Raw genomic sequence first — 24,257 nt, forward strand, 5'->3', positions numbered from 1 at the left:
GATACATTTGTAATTTATTGTAAAACTCAGATCAGAATGCTTCAAAGTCAAAATTTTATCTCTGTAAGGTGGAGGACATGAGGTGGGGCCAACTGTCTTCTAGTTTTAAGATATGGTAAAATAGAATGTCTGCCAGCTGCCAGCAGCCAGAGACAGAAATGCCATCTCATCTCATGAACAGTGGGGAGGGGAACATTTACTTAACACCCACCTTCAACCTCCTCTTCTGGCAAGTGCTCTGCTCTAGATGAGGAAATGCTCAGTTCCTCACCCACCCACCGGCGTCTCAGCTGGTGCTGCGGGCCTGGGATTCCAAACCCAGGTTCTCTCCACCAAACTAGTGGTTTTGAAACTGGCTCTTGTGGCTGTGCTTCAGGGGATCTCTGAAAACACTTCAAAGATCATATTAAATATTAAAAATCATCTCTAATATGTACACTCAATGATAAAACACATTAGCTTAGACTGCCTGAGACCTCACAATAAGGTGTCTGTAGCTGCCTCGGTGTAGGCTTCTCAGAGGTCAGCGATGCAGAGGGTGCTAGCCTGGTGCCTGGATCACCATGCCCAGCTGCAAGTCAATGCTAGTGGCTCTCACTGTAGAAGAACTTGAGTGCTTATTTATAATCGTTGGGTGTTTCTTACTAATCTATGGAGGATAAGGATTTAAAGCAGGTATTGAATATTCTCCCCTATTAATCCTTTTTTTCAAGCATCTACTTCACTTTTGTCAGTAACCAGAGATTGCAGGCAAGCTGTGACTATTACCATTTGCAGCCACTTACCTATTTACAGTAAGGATTTTTTTCCTGTATTCTACAAATTCAGAAATAAATTGGAGGCTGAGACCGTTCACAACTAATCCATTTGCAGTAGTAAAAAGGCACCCCCCCCCTCCATCCCACTAATTTAAGACAATGTCACTACTTAGTTCAGGCTACTGTTATATATTTGGAAGGTTAAAAACAAAAGCAATGATTATAATACCAAAACCTTTTAATTTTGGTTAGAAGGGAGAAGGCTCCCAGTTTTAAGCCTTTTGGTGTCAACTAAGCTCTTCTGTGAGATTTTTGGCTTGGCTAGCTCAAAGATAAGCAGGTTAAAATAGCTATCTAAGGCTGTCTTCTGGAAGCCCAAGAGCACTGGAAGGTGGTGGAGGTGGAGTCAGGCAAGGTTTCCTATTCAGATTTTGTTGTTAATTCATTGACAACCTTAAGTCTTTACCACTCCCTGAGGGTCAGTTTCCCTCAATGAAAAAACCAGGACTTTGAATTAAATCGATCACTTTCAGACTTTTATTTTAAGCACCAAAACCTTTCTTCAAATCATATCTTACTTGTAAGTCTAATACTTGAATGGGCCTGGGGGCTCCCTCCCCACAAAACAGCGCAAAAACCACAAAACTACATGATCTATAAGGCCCCTTCCACCTGTAAATGTCAGGATTTCAAGTCCGTTACCTCCAAAACACAAACGCTGACCCCTGCTGTCCCTTCCTGGCCAGGCCCCTCCCTCCTCTCCTGGACCAACTAAGGGGCCTAGTTGACTCATCCCCAGCACCTAATACACTGGTCATAGCACTGACTAGAGAACCACAGTGGCAGCCGGAATCCAGGGGCTGAACAACCGTTTGTGGGTGAAAATGACAAATTTATTTCGTTTACATGGTCACTGAGGCTACAGCAAAATCAACACCGTTACAATAGGCAAGCACTACTGTCTGCAGCAACACACAGCACATTTCTTAAACAGCATCCGAGCCTCATAGGTTACGTTTGCATAAAAAAAAAAAAAATGTATGAACCAATCAGGAAGCAGTTAAAGGCCCATTTTAAATGCCAATGCCAAACAAATTTCACTGGAAATACAATTAAATGCAACTGCCAGGAGCACTATAAGAAAAGGTGACCCAAATTGGGCAGGAGAGAAAAGACCGGAAGTGGTAAATAAAATACAATAGCAAAAACCTTGTGATTCCTGTTGGGGGCTGGGAGGGTCCTTCCCCTCATGCCTCTGAACGTGGGCCTAGCTTAGAAGAGGCCTGTTCCACCGGGGAGGCAGCTGGTACCTGTGCAAAATGTGCAGATGGTGAACTGCATACAGAGGAGAGGAACAAAGTGTCAGTGTGGTTATGTGCTGGGGACAGCGGACCTTGTGTTTTAAGAATCAAAGGCTTAGGAGGGTCACCTCTTACAGCTAGAAGCGTCTCAAACATTCTAGGCCGGCCTCACGATACCTTGTCAGTAACCTCAACTTAGGACAAATGTTCTTAGAAAACGTGACTAGAAATTAAATCCTAGGATTCCTGCCATGTCACTCAAAACTGCAAACGGAGAGTCAGTCACTGCTCCACAACCTAGGGCTCATTTTCAACTGCTGTTAGCCTATCCTCACCGAATTCAATTGGATACAGGTGCAGCCCGGGGGTCAGATCACTTGAACGGGCACTAGCTAAATGAATTCCTGCAACAGCACCTTCAAATCCACCCTCATGCTTAAAGGATCAGTAGAGGTCAGGGCTAGAGTTAACAACTTCAGCAAACACGGAATCTCCCAGCCTCATGCACAGCAGCTAAAGTCTATCAGCCATTTCAATAGCCTGTAATCTTATTCTAGGGTGTACCCTCGATTCCCATTTTAGTATTTTTTAATAGCTGGATATTGTTTAACAGGTCTTCTGGCACCATTTTGTTCATTCTCTGTCAAATCTGCCACAGCTTTTTAAGTCTTAGAATATACTTTGCTAACATAGAAATGAATAGTGAACATAATAGCAAAGTAAAGAAAAACTTTTCTGTACATCCTCACTAGAAAATCCCAGTGGATTAAGGCAGCCCTATCATCTTTTGGAATGAGATTAAGGCCAGAGTCTGGAAAGAAGGGGAAAACTGAGAAAATGCCAGGATAAGAAAGTTCGGAGGACGACATCCTGGCAGCTCAGGATCACTGTTTAGTCCCCCATTGCTTCACACCAAATTCCTCCATGTGGGGTCCTCAGAAAGCCAGCCTTGCCCTTGGAAAACCACCTCTGTCAGCACCTGGCCATCTCCCACATCACTTCCTTAGCCTGAGATGCACACTGTGCAGGTCTTCTCAGCACGCTGACTCTTCATCTTCCCACCCCCAGCAGCTCCACATCTATGGGCCCCTGACAGCCTTGCTAGGTTCTGCTAGTGTTTTAACTGGCAGAGGGCTGAACCCTTAGAGATTAGAAACAGGAGCTGTGTGTGGACAGACATTGGCTAGGACACACTCATTTTTACAGTCTGAATATGGCCCTCCCGATAGCAGCTGAAGTGGCACCTTCTCCTTCCAGAGAACAGGCTAATTCTCAAACACCCGCTGGATGGCACTATCAGCTTTCAGACTAGTATCATTTGAGCTGTTTATATACTTTGTGTTCATGTACTTTAGGCAGAGAATACATCCAGAAAGTGACCCTGGAAAGCCTGCCCCAGAGTGGAGGCCCTCAGGGAGGCCCAGAGCTGGGCACTAATCATACCCACCTTCCCTAGGGAGGAACCGCTTACTGTAGCTCTCCCACAGACCTGTGGGATGGGAAGAATGCCCCGTGGTGACGCAGGAGAAAGAAAATCCACCTCTGTGAAGAGCAAGAACTAGTCAAGAAGGGACTAGATGCTAGGGTCTTGCGTGGCTGGTTGCAGATCTAAAGAGAAGTTCAGCCCTCTCTACAGAGGGAGGAAGGGGACCTACAGTTAGGCACATAATCCAATCACATCCGTTTCAGCTTCTGCCCCCCAAGGGCTCTCTGCTCTCCCATATGTTCTCATCCAAGAACAGACAGAAGCATTTCCAGCCACCTCCCCCTGCCCCAAGTCTTCCACACTCCACTGCATGCAGGGCTCTGTGCTTAACCACTGCTGCAGGTGCAGCTGGTGCTCCCCAGGTGTGGTGGGGTTAAGGAGCCAGAGCACAGGCTGCCCTGCGATCCATCAATCATCAGCAGTGACAGCGGGGGGAGGGGCGCACGTGGGGAGAGGAGCCTAGAGACCAGAGGTAGTTTTATTTACTATTGATGCTCAGTTCTCCAGATGAGAAAGAACCCCTGGTGTTAAGATGCCCAACTGCTTTGCCTTCTTAGTTTTGGAGATGTTAGGGACAAAACCATCAAGGAAATACATTTCAGTGCTTGGGCATTGTGCTGCGGCTCCTTGCAAAGGTCCAGAGTAGAACAGAAACCTGTAGTTTTCCTTCGCCAAAGTTCAGTTTCCCGGCAGCACCTCCAATTGCTGCTGTTTAAGAAGGAAAAGGGATGAAGAGGGAATAAATCACAGGGCAAAGAATTGGAACGTGTTAGCAAATGCTACCATGCGGAACACTAAACTTTATTCACTTTATTTATATATTTAACAGTTCTAAAGTATTTACTTCTTGCTTTGACAAAAAATGAAAAATATAGGAGCACTGACTGACTCCTCTTTAGGAGAAAAGGGTTATATGTACAGCTACGGAGAGTTACGGTTCCTCCTTTACATACAAAGAAAAATATTAATAAAAAAGTGCTTCATTGATCGAAAAGGGCTAAGAGCTGCAAGCATTTATTCACACTGTACATCAGACCCAAGAAACCCGTATCATAACCTCTTGGCACCTGTCACTAGAACTGCACAATCTCAATTAGACTGACTTCTCCCTACCTGCAAGGCCAGACCACACAGAGTGCGGAGAAGAACTACACCCTGTTTCACTGAATTCAAACTCCGAGGGAGCAACCTGCTTCAACTGGGAAGTCAGGGACGTGCTCAGATGCTCTTGGCTTTGCCTGGACTGACAGCTCCAAGGAAGGCTCTGGGCCACGTCTTAACCACACAGAGGCACACACAGGAGCCAGCTTCCTGAGACAACTTCCCTTGGCCAGGGAATTGCTTCCAGAGGGTAAGAGAGTTCCCTGGCCTCACCCCCACCCACTCACCACAATCCACCATTACCACTTAGCAGCTTTTAGCAGAGCCAAGCATGGCCCCTCCCTTGAGAGGGAGGGCAGGCACAAAACATGGATGCCAAGATTACAAAGCACAAACCTATAAACTCCTCTCCACCCTTCCCCACACTCACCTCTACCACAAATATTCTTGATTTAAGGCTCTTTTTGGACCACATCAAAGCTTACTGAGGAAAGGTGCCCCAAATCTCCTACAGGCTGTGTCACTTCTCTAAAGAACCCTGCAGAGTCACCAAGTGGCCCCTCACTGCTGGCCAGCAGCACAGGAACAGGGCAGGGGGACTGCTGGGGCCTTCCCACTGCCCCAGGAAGGGAAGGAGAAGGAAGGCTGATTGTATGGGACATACTCCCTTTTCCAGACGCTTGCACTCTGAAAAGCTGATTCTACCCCTTAAGGGGGAGATCCATGATTTGTTTGGTTTGGGAATGGGAAATTTTTGGAACCCTGAGTCTGGATTTCCCTGTGCTGGTCAAGGAAAAGAGATTGTTTTGGGGGACCAGGCCCCGGCAGGGGCTTCTAGGTGCACCCGGGCTCAGGGAAGGCTTTGGCCTTGGCCATGGCAGCAGGACCACTGCACTCTGGCGTCTGTACTCCTATGCCTGAGGGTGGGAAGTACTACACAGCCTGGCTGAGGGAGGCATACTCATGACAGCGAAGGGAACCCTAAACCATCTGGGTCGAGTTAAAAACAGAATCCCATGCGAGAGAGAACAATGCTGGCCACCCCGATTCCCAGGCCCTCTCGCTTGCCTCAGGACAACAAACACCTTCCTTCCCCAAAGCAAGGCTCAGAAGGGTTACGTTTTATTATGTGCCCCTCCCTCCAAATGCCAATCCCATTTATCTGTGAGGTGGAACTGGCCCGGCTCCTGTGAGGAGGCAGAGGGCACTTGGGACAGTCCGTTAGGAAGATGCTTCAGCCTCCTCAGCAGCACAGGTTTTTCAAATCAGCTCTGATGTGACAATGGCACGAGGAATGGTCACAAACAACAGCCCCAGCTTTCTTCCCCACTAGCTCAGGCCTCCACTCCTGACTCTGACCAGCCTCTCTCCGTCCTGAGGAACCAAGCCAACCCTCAGCATCATGGGACAACAGGTGGCTCAACAGTCACAGAGGGCTGGCAACCTCTGGTCTTCCATTTAAAAAAAAAAAAAAAAAAAAAAAAATTTTTTTTTTTTTTTTTTTTTTAAAGACAACCAGCAGACTTTCTTTCTTGGAAGCAGAGGAAGGATGGAAAAGGGAGAGGCAAAAAAACAAAACAGGAAATAAAAATCAATCTACAGTCCAGTGGTACATCCCAAATTTCTGTCACTCTGCACAGGTGGTTCCATGCCCCCATTCCAAAGTGCACGGGCCTCTCGGTCTGCCCAGGCTCTGGGCCTGTCAGAGGAACAGCAGCTTGGCCTCTGCCCGCCCCAGGTCACTGAGCTTCAGTTTGAAGTGGCAGCAATGGGCTTATCCAGTTCAAGGTCAATGCTGGAGCTTGTGGGATGTAGGCTGCTATAGCAAGACTTGCACACTCGACTGGGTTCAAAGAGCTGCTGGCTGGGAACTGGAACCTTCTGATTACAACAACTGGAGCAGAACACATTCCCACAATTCCTTGAGATGAGAAGAAGAAACAAAACAATGTTAGTTTCAGTAGCAGATATGGTGTAGGGAAACCAACTTCAGAAGACAGGACTTTGTTGTACGTCCTTCAGATGTGCTAGAGATTCCTCCAACAATGAACTGTTCATTTCTCTAGCCCAGGAACAAGCCAAGCAGAGAGGGGGGGATCCCTACCTAGCATAGTCGCACACCACTGTGACTTTAGGGCCAAGGACAGTTGGCTGCCTCACCATTATGGCTCAAGATTACCAGGTGCACAGGAAGATGTTCAAGAGAGATCCATGAGAACAAAAGGGCCCAGGGCAGGAGTAGCTGCTAGCTCACTGGGTAAGTTCTGGCCCAGAAAACCCACTTGGCCACACCCACCTGGGCAATGGCCTTTGTGTAACTTGTGGTCACAGAGAGGCCAGAGTCCAATGGAACTACCTCCAAGCCCCTCAGAGGAGACAAACTACCAAGCCCAGCCGGGGAGTGAGGAGCCTTGCCCAACGGGCTACTCCTCCAGAGGCTCGGAGGCAGGGTCATGGAGAACAGACTATTGTCACCAAGGACTGCCCTGCTGCCAGCATGCAAAGCCAGAAGACAAGCAACCAGTGACGCATGCTCAGGGTGAAAGGACAAGAGCACAAATGAACACACGTGCACAAACACCCCCCTTATTAGATAGGTGTCAGTCAATTATGGCTCACTCCCCTGCCTCCGTGCATCTCCAGGGAATATCAGAGCTCCACCCAAAGGCCTGACTGTACCCAGGCCCCTCTCTCCTCCTCCACTTGAAAGCCCACCTATGATGTGTCTGTGCAGCACAGGTGCACATCCAAACAGCTACCCTTCACAGCTAAGAGGAAAGGGACTGGCAGAGGATGAATTTCTGCCCACCTTACAACCCCACTCTGCTAGGACCTTAAGTACAAATCAATCTCAATAAAACCAAGAACGGGAGACTTCAAGGAGCCTGAAGTCGCCCACCAAAGACTTGGGGAAAACAGGTGAAGGGAAATCCTCCTCCTCCTCGGCCAGCATCACTCACTACCTTTTCATTTATGCTCCTCAGAATGCAAACCCACTGCTGGATTAAGGACCACCTGGACACAGAGGAGAAAATACTAAATACCCTTTGCAGACCAAAAACAAACAAACAAAAAACCACAAGGAGAAGGCTATACATGGGGCAATGGAAGGACAGAGAACCAAAACAAACAGACACAACTTCATCTTCTAGAACGCAGTAAGCACTCACGTTTCTGAAAAACATGAGTCAGCAAGAACCTGTGGTTACACAAAAAAACTACCTAAATCTATTTCTGAACATCTACATTTATTTATCATACCTGTTGGAGTTCATCCTGACATGAATTTCATCAGTTAAGCTTTTCTATCTGGTTTCTTTCAGGGGATCCTAACAGACCCTAAGTGGAACCTCCCACTAAAGTCTTCCATGCTAAAACAGTTCTCTGGGAAGACCACCTCTGTTCAGTCTCACTCTCTTTTTAAAAAACAGAAGCAGCAATGCTGTCTGACTTGGAGGTCATGAAGCATCATTCTAGCATTCCACTCAATGACTAACCCAAAGGAAATAGCTCTGAAAGCCCAACTGGCTACTCCACAAGACCAGCCCCAGCTGAGGCACTGCTTCTCAGTCACAAGCAAGATGGCTCGGTTGACCTGTGTGGGCAGAAAGAGAGTGCATGACTGCAGCCTGACTTGGCCCTCATAGTCTCCTCAGTCAGCTGCTTTGGATTCCCCCCAATCCCACCTGTCTGCCTGCACTCCCAGCCCCCGGCTTTATCCCAATGAGTGCAGAGAGGGGGAAATGGCAGTGTTAGTGTGGAGAAGTTATTGTAGATGTGTAGACATCACAGACAGGTTGTTGTAAATGCTCACCACGTTTGATCAACACGGTCAGTGTCCCTGCAAGGAGGGGAGAGAGAGCTCAGAGAAGCCAACCAAAGTCATTCGGGCTTGGGGCGCAGGGTGGGGAGATATACAGTCCTAGAAGCATCATTTCTAGACAAAGAAGTGGTTCCATTTTCTACCTGGGTTCACTTATGTGGGTGAACTATGTCAGGATTCAGATAAACATCCTATCCCAAGAACACTGAACATCCTCCAGTCAGCTACCACCCCAGTTGGGGCAAAACATCCCTAGCAACTAACTACCCCAACCAAGAAGAAAGAAAGAAAGTCAGGAGCCTTAAGGATTGAACACTGTGTCCTCAGCTGTCCCCACTAGTCCCCGCAGCTAGGTCTCATCACTACTGGCACAAGAAAAACAAGTTTGGGGTCAGGGAGCAAGGTAAGGAGTAGGCAAATGAAGTTCCCTGCCCACAGCAGGAAAACTGTTTTTGCCAATAGCAGCCATGTTGAATAGGAAGAAATTGTATTCTAGGAGTAAGAAATGGTAGTTTGGGTGGTGGCTGTTGCTCTGCTAATCCAGGAAGCAAAGCAAAAGGGGACATCATTTGCACATTTGAAAATTTTATCATGATCACTCTGAACTGGAAATAAGACCCCAAATGCAAACACCAATCTCAGAGGCACAAAAGACGAGCTGGCGTCCTGTAGACCCCAGGGTCTGCCTCAGATGAACACTGCCAGCCAGATCCCTGCACCTCTCCAAGCTGCAGGCACTGAGGGCCAAAATGTAGCCTCCACACCCTGGCCCACCCACCACACCCCCCAACGGCACCTGCAGTGGTGCTTCCTGCTGGCGAGCCAGAAGGCGCTGTCGCACGCGTAGCAGTGGGCGGCCAGGTGGTCAGGGAGCCAACGGGTCATCTGTAAAACAGATGGGGCCAGGTTAGTGACGGGAGATGAGCCATCCAGCTGGAGCCGGCAAGAGCCATGCTGGGGGCAGCAAGAGTCACAAGAACCATACTGGCTCTGGTGGCACCAGCCCAGCAGGTCTGATGTCAGCAGTACAAGAAAGGCGTCCAAATCGTTTCCCTAGAGGGGACTCCAAACTCCCCTGAGATAAAGTATCAGGCAGCAGCAAACACCCTGGGTCACTATGAGAGCTGGCAAGGCTCCAGTCCACAGAGGCAATGAGAGAGGACCACTTTGCTGAGTCTCCCTGGCTCAGAAATTCTAGGCTTGATGGGGATTCACAGAGGCTCAAGGCTAAGCGTGCTATGAGGTCGTTCCTTGGCCAGGGGCATGGGACAGGGATAGGGGTGGAGAAAAACCATAAAACAGTTGCATGGACGGCACTCAGAACAGGGGCTGAGCCTGTACCTCCGTGTCCTGTTTATCCACCTGCTCCCAGCTGGCTTCAGAGAAAATCTCTGTGCTGCAGCGAGACAAACAGTTCTGATCCAGATTGCTTTCCGAGTCGGGGATTGAAGTCTGTTGGCAAACAAACACAGCTGAACAGAATGAACCTGGCTCCTCCCAGAAGAAGAAAGGGCTTGGAAAAGAAGGGAGCACCGGGGACTTTGGGTGGGCCTGAGTGTTAGGGCTGCCAGATCTCTGGTGCATCAGCCACCAAGAAATGGGTTGAGCAGGTGCAGAGACAGGCCTGAACTCAGGTGGAAGAGAGAGACACAGATCTAAGGCTGTGTGCAGTGACTCTGCAGTGCACAGATGGGCCCTGGGTTCCAGGAAGTGAGTGGGGCAGAAGTGACCAGGATGGAGTGTGAACTCTGTGAGCTGCTCCAGTGAGTCTGTTAATCCAACCCTGCCACTTACATCTACGTGTTGAAACTGAGTGCTTTGGGCATGTCCTCCTTTCCCTGAAGGACTCTTTGGGAAAATGAGAAATCATCATTAGTATGAAGGAAAAATGGAGAAGTCTGTTTGAATTGAAAGTCATTGGATGAGCCCGCCTTTAATGTACGCTGACTGCTTCAGAGCCAGGCTCACGCATGTACGTGAACACAAGTCAGACCCAGCAAGTAAGGAGAGCACCTCCCTGAGAACCTCCCCTCACAGAGCCCCACTTCCAGTCACCAGGCCTCATCAGTGCTAACTCCTGGACAGTGCCAACACCAATACTTCTCCCCATTTCTACTTGCCATCATCACCTGCCAGAAGGCAGGTAGAAATATTTGTTCAACGAAACCTTCACAGCTACAGCCCATGTCTGGGGTGGGGGCGTGGTTTGGGGGGGAGGCTCACAGTTTACTAGCTACTGGGGTGTTTACAACAGGCACTACAATTTGACAGGAATATCTGCCATTGCCATACTAATGTCATCCTACCCAAGAGTTCGTGTCCTTTCTTACAACATGATCCTCTCTCCAAAGAGATCTGACCAACCACATCGTGCTCTCTTATTCTGTCTAAACAGGACACCCGTGGAAAGTTAAGAAAGGCGGGAAAGAACAGGCAGACTGCCGTTCACATGGCTGAGGCTGATCTCTAGCCTCTCAACAGGACTACTCTGCACCTTTCCAATTCTTTAGGAAATCTGTACTAATCACCAGGCACCAGGCACAAGGAGCACCCAGCCTCCGTGTGCCCTCTCCTTGGGCAGCTATGGAGGTACCATGGTCTACTCACCACTTCATCCCCAAAGTCCCCATTGAAGCGCAGGGAGCTGGTCAGGTACTGGCTCTCCAGGCGACTCCTCAGCTCCTGCACCTGTTTCTTCAAGGTCTCCACTTCCTGCTGGTGGCCTGACTCAATCTGACGCAGGCGCTGTTGGATAGTGTCCGTATACACAGGCATGCCATCGTCGTCCAGGTGGCTGCGGGAAGGCTGGTCAGGGCTCCCCGTTGTAGACGGCCTCCCTGAGTGGCCGTGCAGCCACTTGTGGTGCAAGTTCCTCGAGTGTAAGTGGGCAGAGCTGCAGCTTGTGGCAGACAACTGGCGGCTCAGTGAGTCCTTGCTCCTACCAGCCTCCCCATTGGTGCAGTGCCCGTTGGGGGTGGGGTGCTTCTGCAGGGTGCTAAACCCTGGGGGCTGCTCTAAAGCCTTATTTTCGGTCTCCAGGGCACCATTGCACACAAGCCCCTCTTTACATTCGGCTAAAGGCAAGGCACAAGGAGAACGCGTGGGGCTGTGGGTGCTGCCAGGGGAAGTCCTATGTACCACAGATCCCACTTGGGGCCTCTCAGCTAGGCTCCTCTCTGAAGACTGCGGCTCCGTGGCTTGAGGAAGTATGTCCTTGCTACTGAACCAGCCACTGTTTACCAGGCAAGGTCTATGATGGCCTTCGGGCCCACTTTCTGACTTGACTTGACCTTCCATTAACATGTCCATTGAACTGTCCGTGTTTGGTCCTGTGGCCTCAAATGGGACTTGGGAGGGCAGCAGAGAACTTGACTGTGAGGTACCATAGCCAACTTTTACATCTACTGGGATTGGAAGAAATGCTTCCTCCCTATCTTCTGTGATAGCTCCTATTCGAGGCTGTTCCACAGGGACCTCGTGGGTATGTTCTCCCCTGGGAGACTCCTGGAGAGAACAGGGGAGAATGCTGAGCCCACCCTGCTGCTCAGGAATACCCTGTGAGAACAGAGAAAGGCTAGTGCCTGGATGGTTTGTCAGAGCAGCATCACCCAGTTCTGGTTCTTGAGGAAGAATAATGGTTGAGCCCTCTAGGGTCTTCCCCCTGATTTCCTTTCCTAAGAGAGCCTCCTCTTCGACCTCCTGCATCTCAATGCTCCCTCTATGGGCAGGCTCCTCTATCCCACTCTCCTCTTTGGTGGCCTCTTGCAAAATGTTCTCCATCTGCCCCTCGGCCACTCCAGCTGCAACAGATAGCTCTGCGCCGCCCAGCACTTTGGTTGGCTTCCCCAGGTTGTCAGGATCGAGAGGCTCCTCCCCAGGACCAGCCAGGCTGCTCAATTCCAGTGAGCGGCGATGCTCCTGCCACTTCTCATTCAGGCTCGGGTCACTGCTGCGCCGGTTGGCTAGAGGCACTGTGTTGTCACAGGCTGTGGTCAGATTGTCAAATGATCTAGTCTTTGGTAACCTAAACAAAAGGAGGTTGAGGGAAATGAGAATATGAGGCTGTTCAGAGGAAGCAGGAGACAATCGGTTTTAACAGGCAGTTGTTTCATAACTGGGTTCGTTGCAGCTACTTAAGAAGCTACAGCATCTCTAAAGTGAGGCTCAGACTGCTAGAAAGGCAAAGTTCCTTGGATGGGCCCTTCTTCTAGTTTTCAAATTTCCTCTCAGCCTCCCACCCCATGCTCCTACATACAAACTAACAGCAAATGCAACTTAAAAACAAAAAACAAAAAACTTGGGGCACCTGGGTGGCTTAGATGGTCAGGCATCTGACTTCAGCTCAGGTCGTGATCTCACGGTTCATGGGTTTGAGCCCCGTGTCGGGCTCTGTGCTGACAGCTCAGAGCTTGGAGCCTGCTTCAGATTCTGTGTCTCCCTCTCTCTCTGCCCCTCCCCCACTCACACTCTGTCTCTCTCAAAAATAAAACATTAAAAAAATTTTTTTAATAAATAAAAAGTTCACAATATTGCCCTGTTTCTCAACAGAGCAAGCAAAGGAAAGTAAGCATTGTTGATTTTCTGCTATTACAATATTTTAAATTATTTTATTACTTGACAGTCTGAATCCAATAAAGTGAATTCTCATGTGGCAAAGCCAAACTTGCCATCATCTGACATTTGCCTTTCAAGCCCAAGAAGATAAAATCATGGCAGAAAGGCAGGAGCATAGAGCAGTGGCTGCAACTCAAGCCAGAAGGTCACAAGGAACCCAAAGGATCTGCTCCATCACTGAGAAACTGCTTGGTGTATGCAACAGTACAATGTAGTGATGGGGCCCAACACCCTTCAAGGAAATGAGGCTCTTATGGCCTTGTAGCCTGAAACCCTATATCTTCCCTGAGAAAACCTCAGAAATCTAAGAGAGATGTGTGGAGTCAGACAATGTCATGATCTCTGACCATGCCTTGGATGTGTCCCAACACAGAAATAACACCCACGCAGGACTTGAGGTCTTGGCATCAACCCTGGGCTCACCGGCTCAGAGGCGGATCATCAGGGCTGGCGCCAGGGGCTGGATATGGTGCACAGCTGTCGTCCACAGGCGTGGACGGGGATGGGCAGGGCAGGTACACTGCACTCCACAGCATCAGGTTACGCACGTGACATACAGGGTATAGCACCTGAGGAGAGAGCAGTGGGGATACAGGTTTAAACAACTCCTAACAAGTCTTTAGAAACGAGGGTCAAAAAGAGTCACCAAGCCAGAATACCCAACAGGTCTTGCCTTGTACCATCTGCGTTTCTCGCCTCTTGTGGGCATGAAAATCTAAAAGGATTTTTAGAAATCTATTTCTCATAAATGATTTCTTAGGATTCCCTTTACTGAATGAATGACTCTTATATCGGCTCAATTCGTCCCCTCATCCAGTAAGTTATTCCACTGGATGATGACTGTGTTTCCTGGCACAAAAATGTGGCTTCAGAAGACACTGTCAAACCTGTTTTATAGGATCACTTAAACTAATCACGTGAAAAGAAGGGAATTTTCTTCCTGTATTGTTACTTTCCCAGTAGACACAGTTGAAGGAAACAGAGAAGCAGTTAGCTTAAATCTTTTGATTGTTTAAATGTAGTGAGAAGCATATTAACAATCCAGCAAAGCAATATGACCTCTGATTAGCCTCCTTTTGACTTCTTTAGAATTTAAGATGCATTCTGACAAAAGGAACATTACCATGTATCAACACAGATGTGCAAGCCTCCTTTCCTCTGCTTAACAGAAGGTGTTCCTTTAAGGAACAAAGTCTTAAAGAGCCTGCCAGTTTTCCATGTGAGCAGGAAATCACACACACACATGCTAATGTCATACACGTTTTTCTGCTGAGACAGGAGCTGCAGTGGATATCCAGTGGATGACACTGGAAGGATGCTGGGGGCCTCTTGGCAGCTCCTTCTGAGCTATGAGGGGTGGCCAGGGGACAACTTAAGCGCCTCTTCCACTTGTTAGACAGAACATGCTAGGAGTAAGGTAAGCTCTGACAGAGGTGCCAGAAAAGATCTGTGTCTAGAGTGACAAAGTAGAGATGTGTATTAAATCAAACCAGAAGCAGGTCAGAGCTGCACCAGGAAACAAGCCTTTATAGGGACAGATGGAAAAAAGTGGAACCAACCAACCCAAAGACAACAGTGATGCCTTTGAGAAAACAGTCACTACTGAAAAAGGCTCCCACATGTCACCATCCCCAAATTCCTTCTTCTGATCAGAGAGGAAGGGCTGAAGGATACATACGGCTTCGGACTGAGAGGAATACAGTAGGTTTTTGAAAGCCTTGTTGCCTGCCCGAAGCAGCGACCACACGGAACATGTCCGCTCCTGAGTATGCTTTTCCCCTCTCTCCTTGGCGTTGTTGCACAGGAATGTTCCAAATAGGCAGGAATAGGTATGTTGCACCAGTTTCACCTGTAGGAGTCCAGAATCAAGCAATAGGGTGAGCAGTCTTTGGAGGAAGGTTAGCCCCGCTGAGCCACCCTTCCCCAACACCCCTGAGAACAGCTCAGAATTCATACTCGTTAAGGGTGGGGAAATCACATTAAGCCACACAAGAGCTGCCTTTTCACAGCACCAATCCCAGAGCGCCAACCCCAACCACCACCATTCCTGAGTCAAAAGAAACAAAGACAGATCGTCGGCACACCCATTCCTTTTGGACTTCCTGTCAACCTGGAAGTTCTAAGTTAACAGCCACACTCAAGAGCAACAGAGCATATAAACTGGGTACAGGAGCAAGTCAGTGTGCAATCCAAGGCTGAACTGAAAACTGAAAAACTCCAAACAACTTTTCACTCAACAGGTCATTAATGACTTTTCTGTGGGTCCTGGACAGCAACTATCCTGCCCTCATGGAGCTGGTTCTAGTTGTGGGGAAGGGGTGACCAATGCTGTGGACCACAGTAAGGCAGGGTAAGCAGGACAGGACACATGCAGGGCAGTAGGGGAAGGAAGTGAAAGAGCAAGTGGGTATCTGAGGGGGAAATGCTCCCAGCAGAGGCAATAGCCAGCACATCTTGAGGTGCGTGTGTGCTTGCAATTTCCAAGGAACAGGAGGCCAGTGTGACGGAAGGATACTGCACAAGGAAGGGAATGGTAGGAAATTAATGCAGACAAGAAACCGCTAGTATTGCTCTGCAGGCCAGTTTAAGAACTGTGACTAAATAACTAAATAACTGTGCCCTAAATAAATGGAAGGACTGAGTTGCCTGCCATTTGGTTAGGTGGAAGACCTCTTGGAAGATCAGATTTGGGGGTGGAAAGATATGGAAATCAAGAATCAAGCTTTGAACAGGAAAAGTCTGAAATACCATTAGGACATCCACATGGAGATACTGAGCAGTCACAGTTGGGTATGTGAGTCTGGAGTTAGTGGAGAGATCTAAGCTGAAGACATTATTATAAACGTGGGAATCATGGAGAGTAATTACAGGTATCGGACTGGATGAAATCCCCCAAGAGGCAATAAGATACAGAAGTACCTTGGAGGCTAAGCCCTGGAGCATTCCAACATTCAGCAATGGGGAGATAAGGAAGAACAGGAGACAGACCAGCTAGTGAGGCAGGGAAGAAATGAGGGACAGTATGTGCTGGGAATCAACTGAAGAAAGGGTTTCAAGACTGGTGTGATTACACAGTGCCAAACAGTAAAACGAAGACAGTCTAAGATACAAACTGCCAGTTATAAAACAAGTCATGGAGATGTAATGCACAGCATGGTGACCACAGGTAGTAATACTCTATTGTATATTTGAAAGTTGCTAAGGGAGATCTTGAAAGTTCTCATCATAAGAAAAAAATGTGTGTGGTGACTGATGTTAACTACTTATTGTGATCATTTTACAATATATAAATACTGAATTATGTTGTATACCTGAAATCAATACTATGTTATATTGTCCATTATACCTCAATTAAAAAAAATGTTCTTCACAAGATGAAACTGAGAGCTGATTAATGGATTAATATGAAGGTCACAGCTCTGGTAAACTGGTGGGGTGAACACCCGACTAGAGCAGGTTTAAGAGGAAATAGGAAAAAAAGAATTTGAGACAGTAAATGCCGAAGACTTGAGGAGCTCTACCATGAAGAAATGAAATACAGAAAATGAGACAAATAGCTGGCAAGAGATGCAAGGCTGAGAACGGGTTTTGAGGAGATGGGAGGCACTAGGCTATGTTTATGTATTAATGGCAACAATGTAGTAGAGAGGGAAAGGCTGGCGCCATGCAGCCGAGCAGAAGACAGGCAGTGGAAGCTGGGAGGGAAGAGCTGGAACAGGGCAAGGGCAGGGAGTTCTCTGTCAAAGGAGGGGGGCAGGAAGTATGGAACACATGCAGGGGGGTTGGCAGATGGACTGGAGGGAGCAGAGGATATGCCATTCTTTTTCTTTTCTTTAAGATTTTAGCTTTAAGTAATCTCTACACTCAAGGCGGGACTCGAACTTACAACCCCAAGATCAAGAGTCATGCTCCAACGAGCCAGCCTAGCACCCCTATTATTTCTAACTACTTAGGACTTCTATCATCTATTTCTTTCCCTTCACCTGCCCTATCATCTATTTTTAAAAAAAATTTTTTTAATCTTTATTTTTGAGAGAGAGACACAGTGTGAGTAGGGGAGCAGCAGAGAGAGAGGGAGATGCAGAATCTGAAGCAGGCTCCAGGCTCTGAGCTGTCAGCACAGAGCCTGAACCCACGAACCATGAGATCATGACCTGAGCCAAAGTCAGACGCTCAGCCGTCTGAGCCACCCAGGCGCCCCAAACTCCATCATCTATTTTAAAAAAAAATTTTTTTTTCAACGTTTATTTATTTTTGGGACAGAGAGAGACAGAGCATGAACGGGGGAGGGGCAAAGAGAGAGGGAGACACAGAATCGGAAACAGGCTCCAGGCTCCAAGCCATCAGCCCAGAGCCTGACGCGGGGCTCGAACTCACGGACCGTGAGATCGTGACCTGGCTGAAGTCGGACGCTTAACCGACTGCGCCACCCAGGCGCCCCTCCATCATCTATTTTAAAAGCTAAGTTTAGGGGTGAGTGGGTGGTTCAGTCAGCTGAGTGTCCAACTTCAGCTCAGGTCATGGTCTTGCAGTTCGTGGGTTGGTGCCCCACATCAGGCTCTGCGCTGATGGTGTGAGGCCTGCTTGGGATTCTTTCTCTCTCTCCCCTTCTCTGCCTCTGCCCCACTTGCATGCTTTCTCTCAAAATAAATAATAAACTTTAAAAAATAAAAAAAATAAAACCTAAGTTTAAAACGATACAGAGACTTGGGGCACCTGGGTGGCTCAGTCAATTATGTGCCTGACTTTGGCTCATGTCATGATCTAAGGTTTGTGAGTTCGAGTCTTGCATCAGGTCAGGCTCTGGGCTGAGAGCTCAGAGCCTGGAGCCTGCTTTGGATTCTATGTCTTTTTCTCTGTCCCTCCCCTGCCTGTGCCATGTCTATGTGTGTGTGTGTGTGTCTCTCTCTCTCAAAAATGAATAAACATTTTTTAAAATTTTTAAAAAAAACAACACAGACTTTATGCAAACCTAACACACTTGGATTCACTGAATAAACCCATACATTATTTTTAATTAAAAATAAGAGAATGGCTCCTTATTAAATTCTAAAAAGGATGTATCATTTCATGTAAAAACTAGCTAACATTTGCATTGACATCCCCATTTTAGAAAGTCCCCAAAATGAAGAATCACAAGCCCAAACTCACAAGGAATGCTTCATTGAACTCAAAAGAGCAAGGAAATTGCCTCTGAAGCTGATGAACGCAGTCAAGCCACTGGAGAAACACCGGGCAGCGTTCGTTCAGATCATCTGAGTTCTCCCCATGACCACACCGGTCAGCAAACTTGTGTCCAAAATCCAGCCACTCCATCTCCACAAGGACCTGGAAACCCTGCAGGGAGAGACCATTTGTGCTTGTCTGTCAAGCCTGTGACAGTCCCGAGCCTGTCAGGATTAAGAGCAGCAATCCCTTTTAACAAGCTCCCAGTAAGGCCAACAGAAACACCTAACCCAGCCCCACGGCCATAAGCTCCATGGGACACAAGCTTAGGGCAATTCTCCACTTCCCTCTACTCCATTCCATAATCATCAAAAGGGTACTAAGCATTTATCTGAGGCTTTCTTGAGTCTATACTTTTTAGCCTTTTTCATTCACTATACAAAAGCCACACTTTTTCTAATTTTTTAGTTCTGTATTTTGTGTTATACTTACAAAGAAAGTATTGTTTCTAAAATCTTTCCCCATTCCAGATTTACATCTATTTTAGGACACCTTTATGGTTTTTCTTACATCTCTAACCCAACATGTGGTTCTTTCAGAGTAGGGCTTTCTTCACAGAACACTGTAGTGATATCTGGACCCATTATTACCATAATAAGCATGCCAAGATTCTTTTACAGAAGCCCCATTTTCCGGGGGTAGCCAAAACTTTTCCAAGTAGACAGAGTGCAAAGGAAAACACATCTGTATTCTCAATACCTTGTTATCCACAATCTGCTCCATTTTATAAAATGGCACAAGAATGATGGCAGGCACCACCACAAGTTAGCTCAAGGTAAAGGATGAAAGATTTAAAAACAAATTTCATTTTCTTTAGACTTAACCACCAAGACCAAAACTGATCATAAAACCCTCCAAGGTTTCCCCCACTTGTACTGAAGTACCAAATCCTACTCTTTGGATGCACCCACCTCTATGGTTCGGTAATAAGGATCCAGCAAGAGCTTAGCCAATGCCACAATCTGGGGAGTGCGGTCCCAGCCATCTGAGCAATGTGCTAGTACTGGCCGCTGATCACGATCCACAGCGTGCACTACCAGAAGTGCTGACTTCAGAAGCACAGACAGGTGATGGAGCCATTTTGTGCCTTCAAGAGCTGAGAGCCAACTATAAAAATAAAAACAGAAGGGGATAAGGAAGGGTGCCTGGGTGGCTCAGTCAGTTGAGCATCTGACTCCTGATTTCAGCTCAGGTCACAATCCCAGCATCATGGAATCAAGCCCCACATCAGGGCTCCATGCTGAATGTGCCACCTGCTTAAGATTCTCTTGCTCTCCCTCTGCCCCTCCCCCCATGCATGCTTGCTCTCTTTCAAAAAAAAAAAAAAAGGAGGACGAGGAAATCCTGATTTGTATGATTTACTGCATCATGCCAAATAGCCATGAAATTAAGAAGCAATTCCCAAGGATTTTTCCCTCCAAATAAAACACTGCCAAAATAAAACAACCTCTGTCTTTACAAAGCATGTACAAAGATGAGGCCTAAGCTCTACTACGCAATAGAGGGCAGCTTCAGAAACAGGACAATAATAGGAATTTTTTCCAGAAATCTTATGGCTAACTTATGACAATTAACATTTAATATTTTTCAGTCCATGGTAGTTATATAACCCAGTATAGGAAGAGTAATTCTTTCTGGAGTCTTCTCCTGAAGGAAATGCAGCTATTCAGACATTATAAAACAGTAAGTACTTATATTTAATGATCAGCAACTATACCCAAGTTCTCAAAAACTTGTCATGTGTGTGTATACACACACATATATATACATACACAAATAACACACATACAATACAAATGTGTCTATAAGGAGATGTAAGCCAGATGCCACATTTAAAAATAGCACAGACAACAGCACCTGCTCCCTACACCCTAACACCCACTAAAATCTTGAATTTCTATTGACTAAAACTGGGTTGGCCCATACTAATGACTTAAGATTCATACAAATTAGTACACTAATGGCTACATAGTATTACTGGACTTAATATAGACTGGATTCAGCAGGGATCTAGAAGAACCTTCTTTCGAGAACACCTTCAAGAGATACCTGATCCCAAGAATTACTGCTTGGGAGTAATCACAAACTGATTTTTTTTTTTTTTTTAACCTATATTGACATTTTGTTCCTCATGCACGTCATGAATTCCACTCCTTACATACCCACCCCCCAAAAGCTCTAATTTCTCCAAAATGTGATCAGATTTGTAGTTAAGACAGCAGTCTAGCCCTTCAAACACTAAATCAAAGGAGGGAATAAATACTTCTGTCAGGGGGCTCTGAGAAGCCTTCTGCCAACACTAGGCAAGAACATGCCTACACTACACCCCACAATCAGCTAACCAGGGAGGTTCTGAGACACTCCATACTCCCTTGTTCGATTCCCAAACTGGAGCAGAAACACACAATGCCCTAGCCCTCCACGGCCTCCCAACAAGTGTGGAGAGGCTTGCTTATAGCTGATCCCACCACTGCCAGGGCTTCTTTTTACCCACAAGGGAGGCTTCAGTACTGCCTTATGATTTGCTGCCAAAAAACAGGCAAAGCATTACCTTTTTCCTTAATAAAATCCCCAGACATTCCTTTTGACCAGGTATGGGCCCATTACATCTTTCTGACTCTGAGTTTAAAAAATAGCCTTTAAATAAAGAATTTTAAAATACAGATATTTGAGATGAGGTAGTGTTGATTCTATCCCTTTCATTTTATAAATAGGAAAACTGATACCCACAGTAATTTAGCCATTTGGCCAAAGTCACAGAGTCAATTAGTGGCAGATCTTGTGAGTCCTCAACCAGGCTCTTTCAGTGCCCCACCTTTGGAGATGAGAGTACTGCTAGCCGGGTTCTGTAAATGTGTAGCAGATACAAGCTGCTAATACCCAAAGCAGAGCAGCAAACTCATTCCTTTGCTCAGGCTTTTCCCCAAGGACAACTGCTTCACCCTCTGGGCTTTTTCCAACTGTGATGAATTTAATCATTTGCTACCAGGAGTTAGTACAAGTGGTTCAGGCAGCCATTTGGCTCAATAAATCAAGGAATTCTGCAAAACTTGATGTGATCAGGAGATCTACTGGACAGAACCCAGGGAAATAGCTATGGGCTCCAACACAAAGAAAAGAGAAAATTCTGTCTTCTCTGCATCATTTTTGGCTTCCTGAAATAGTAAAACGAGGACTTTTAAATATTTATCTGTCCACATTTGTTTTACAGAGGATTCTTGCTAATTTATCTCGTATTCAATCAGTAATCAGTTCCCTTGAGAGGCGGGGGTGTTAATTCACCTATCTCACTGCAAATGCCAGCCATTCATTTTTAATAAGCAATAAAAATCTGGTAATGCTCTTAGTATGTAAGAGGAGGTAGTTTAGGAATCAGAAGGAAATGTAAAAGGAACTCCCCTAACAGAAGGTTTAAAGACAGCTTAACCCTTTTTAGAACATGATGAATAAACTTTGACTCTTCAAGGTAAAACATCCCAGCTTAAGGCAGGTAAGTGTCACTGCAAGATGTCAAAAACCAAAGAATTAAAAATGAGCCAAAAACAATGTAGAAGAGAAGGAAGAGGTCCCAGGAAAAAGAAGAAGGTAGTGCTTTTCTGAGGACTGAGATCTGTTCTGTGCTCCACATCTTTAAACCTTTCAAAGGGCTAGATGTTTCTCCAGCATCTCTTTTGTGTGCTTGTGCTAACACAGAAAGCAGAATGCCTACAGGGACTGAAAGTAAAACTGAAGTGTATCAAGAAACAGAAGAAAAGACACCTCTAAACTCACTTTTTGAAAAAAGCAACACAAAATTAAAGCTAAGGCCAAGGTCTTACTTTCCCGGATCAGGCATCTGTGTGCACAGCAACCGCAGAGACTGAAAACTCCTCCGGATTGAATGAATATTTGCCATCCCCATAAACACTACTTCACAGTTCGGGTAATACTCTGCAGAGAATAACAATAAAAAGAACAAAAATATGTTAAATTTAAAGCCCACATGGCCAAATTTAAAAGCAGCAAACTGGCTATAAAACAAACCCACTATAGCTGCTGACTAATGAAACTGAAATGTTTTGATGCCTATTAGTCCAGTCCTTTATGAGAGGAAACGGTGCTTGAATTTTAGCTGTTTTTGCAAAAAGGAAAATTTGTGAAGATATGGACATAAAACAAGTTTTTCTTTCTTTTTTTTTTTTTTTTAAAAGATCTACATCCTTCCATCTGACCCCAGGTTTACTTCTGGGGCCATTTCTAACTTGTAGCTCTGGAATTTCTTTGAAAAGAAGCTGGCAGAACAATGCGTTTTATGCATTCAAATTTCACCTTGGGTCAACTGCTTTTAACTTCCAGTTTAAATCACATCTGAATAAGGAGCTTGGTGGCCACTACTTGCTCCATCAGCACACATCTGGCACTAAAGGGATTCCTTCTTGGAGAAAGCCAGCATTCAAATAGTAGGGATGCTACAGGTCAGGACAGAGGTGCTTTGCTAGAATTCAGTATTTGCTGCTTCAATTCCCACCTCAGGTTTTCTATGTAGAAGCCATATGGGAGTTTCCTGTGAGGTCAGTAATGAGTAAACCCACTGTCAAAGGCAACAAAAAGCTTTCAGAAGGCTGAGAAATTGAGCCACTTAAAGAAGCAACTTGCAAACATGAACAGGCCTTACTCACTACAGGGGAGGACTTACTTTTTATTTTTATTTATTTATTTATTTTTAATCACTTAAAGGTTGGGAAAATAACCGATTATTTGGTTTCAATGCACCTCATCCTCTGTTTCTTCCCTGAAAAGAAACTACAGCGTTAAGAATCCAAACAGTTCTGGCTCTCTCAAGACAGCTGAGGAACACGGTTTGCCATTCATTTCAAAATGAGAACTAAGACCCAACTGGGCATGAGCTGAGCTCACAAGAACAGAGTGTTATGGGACAGAGCACTGTTCACCTCACCTGGGCATTCACAGCCTCCTCCTTTGGCTCGGTTTGCCACCGCTGCTGCATAGGAGCGTGCATCCAAGATCAAAAGCTTCTGCGGTTGGATGGCTAAACTTTCTGCTCCCGAAGCATTGGACAGAGAAGAATCTAGGAACACCAGGAGTGGGGATGAAAAACTGAATGAACCCATCTCTCCCAGAATTGTGCAAAATAAGAACCAAAAACACCTTTTATAGTAACAGAACAAACAAAACCTCAATTAAGTGAAACCCACCTAACAAGAACGCTTGATACACAGGATTTCTTCCTATAACCTCCTTTATCTCATTTCTACATGTGTACTCCTTTAATGAAGGCTGGTGTCTCCTGCTATGGTCTGGAGACACTCCAGGTTCCCTATCGCGTATATACTCCATTCTTGTCACAGTGACAAGAAAGACAACCAACACTCTAGTCCTAGTAAGCCAAGTCTTAAAGAGTCTTCTGGTTCTTTGTCAAGATGTGTGACTCCTCAAATAATCCTATCAATTAAAGCTTTGCCTGCTCTCTCCTATGAAACAGATTCTATGTCTTACAAGGAGAAGGCCATTTCAAGAAAAAGTTCTCACAAGACACTATAAAAATTGCTGCCATTGGTCTAGGGAGCATCTTACCAAACTCCACATCGGAAAGGTCTCCTGCATTTGGAAAGTCTCGAGAACTGTTCCTAGTTGACAGCCTGCTGCCACTTGATCGGGAATCAGAGGCACAAGCTTTGGCTACTGACTGCACCAGATGCTCATCATCAGCATTTCGCCAGCCCCACCAGCTGACCTCCGGCTGTCCACAGCGGGCAATGACAGCTCCATTGCTCTGGTGCCTGCACAAGCAACAAGAAACAACAACTATACCCATCTCAGTGGTCCCATTCAGATGCTCTGTGCTCACACAAAAAGTAAGGTAGTAGATTTTAAATGCATTAATGAAGAGCTTGAATACAGGTAAGTGAAAGTGATGTAAAGTTAGCTTCAAGTCATCTAAGGGCAGA

At 46.3% G+C, this 24,257-nt stretch overlaps 1 protein-coding gene and 1 long non-coding RNA gene across 15 annotated transcripts in view; one reads left to right on the forward strand and one right to left on the reverse strand.

The window, feature by feature from the left end:
• LOC147575409 (uncharacterized) overlaps positions 1 to 20,972 on the forward strand; it is an 82,330-nt gene extending 61,358 nt beyond the window's left edge. Inside the window, exon 5 of one of the 3 annotated variants that reach the window (XR_015242366.1) lies at positions 18,197 to 20,972. This is a non-coding gene — a long non-coding RNA (uncharacterized LOC147575409). Of the gene's footprint in view, positions 1 to 7,630; positions 13,132 to 18,196 lie in introns of those variants that run through there. The other 2 variants (XR_015242364.1, XR_015242365.1) reach the window with 2 other exon arrangements.
• The window catches only part of MTMR3 (myotubularin related protein 3), a 149,265-nt gene continuing 129,333 nt past the window's right edge, over positions 4,326 to 24,257 (reverse strand). For 6 of the 12 annotated variants that reach the window (XM_086682099.1, XM_086682106.1, XM_086682101.1 and 3 more), the window contains 12 exons: positions 23,884 to 24,089; positions 23,246 to 23,377; positions 22,128 to 22,239; positions 19,221 to 19,416; positions 18,235 to 18,420; positions 14,762 to 14,932; positions 13,507 to 13,652; positions 11,077 to 12,493; positions 9,811 to 9,921; positions 9,266 to 9,354; positions 8,461 to 8,487; positions 4,326 to 6,567 (listed from right to left, as the gene is read on the reverse strand). In XM_086682099.1, the coding sequence (XP_086538225.1) occupies positions 6,396 to 6,567; positions 8,461 to 8,487; positions 9,266 to 9,354; positions 9,811 to 9,921; positions 11,077 to 12,493; positions 13,507 to 13,652; positions 14,762 to 14,932; positions 18,235 to 18,420; positions 19,221 to 19,416; positions 22,128 to 22,239; positions 23,246 to 23,377; positions 23,884 to 24,089 (2,965 nt within the window). In that variant the 3' untranslated portion in view covers positions 4,326 to 6,395. The remainder of the gene's footprint in view (positions 6,568 to 8,460; positions 8,488 to 9,265; positions 9,355 to 9,810; positions 9,922 to 11,076; positions 12,494 to 13,506; positions 13,653 to 14,761; positions 14,933 to 18,234; positions 18,421 to 19,220; positions 19,417 to 22,127; positions 22,240 to 23,245; positions 23,378 to 23,883; positions 24,090 to 24,257) is intronic. The other 6 variants (XM_086682104.1, XM_086682102.1, XM_025933255.2 and 3 more) reach the window with 3 other exon arrangements.

This window comes from Puma concolor, chromosome D3, assembly GCF_028749965.1.
Source record: "Puma concolor isolate L17-30 chromosome D3, mPumCon1.1.hap2, whole genome shotgun sequence".
NCBI lineage: Eukaryota > Metazoa > Chordata > Mammalia > Carnivora > Felidae > Puma > Puma concolor.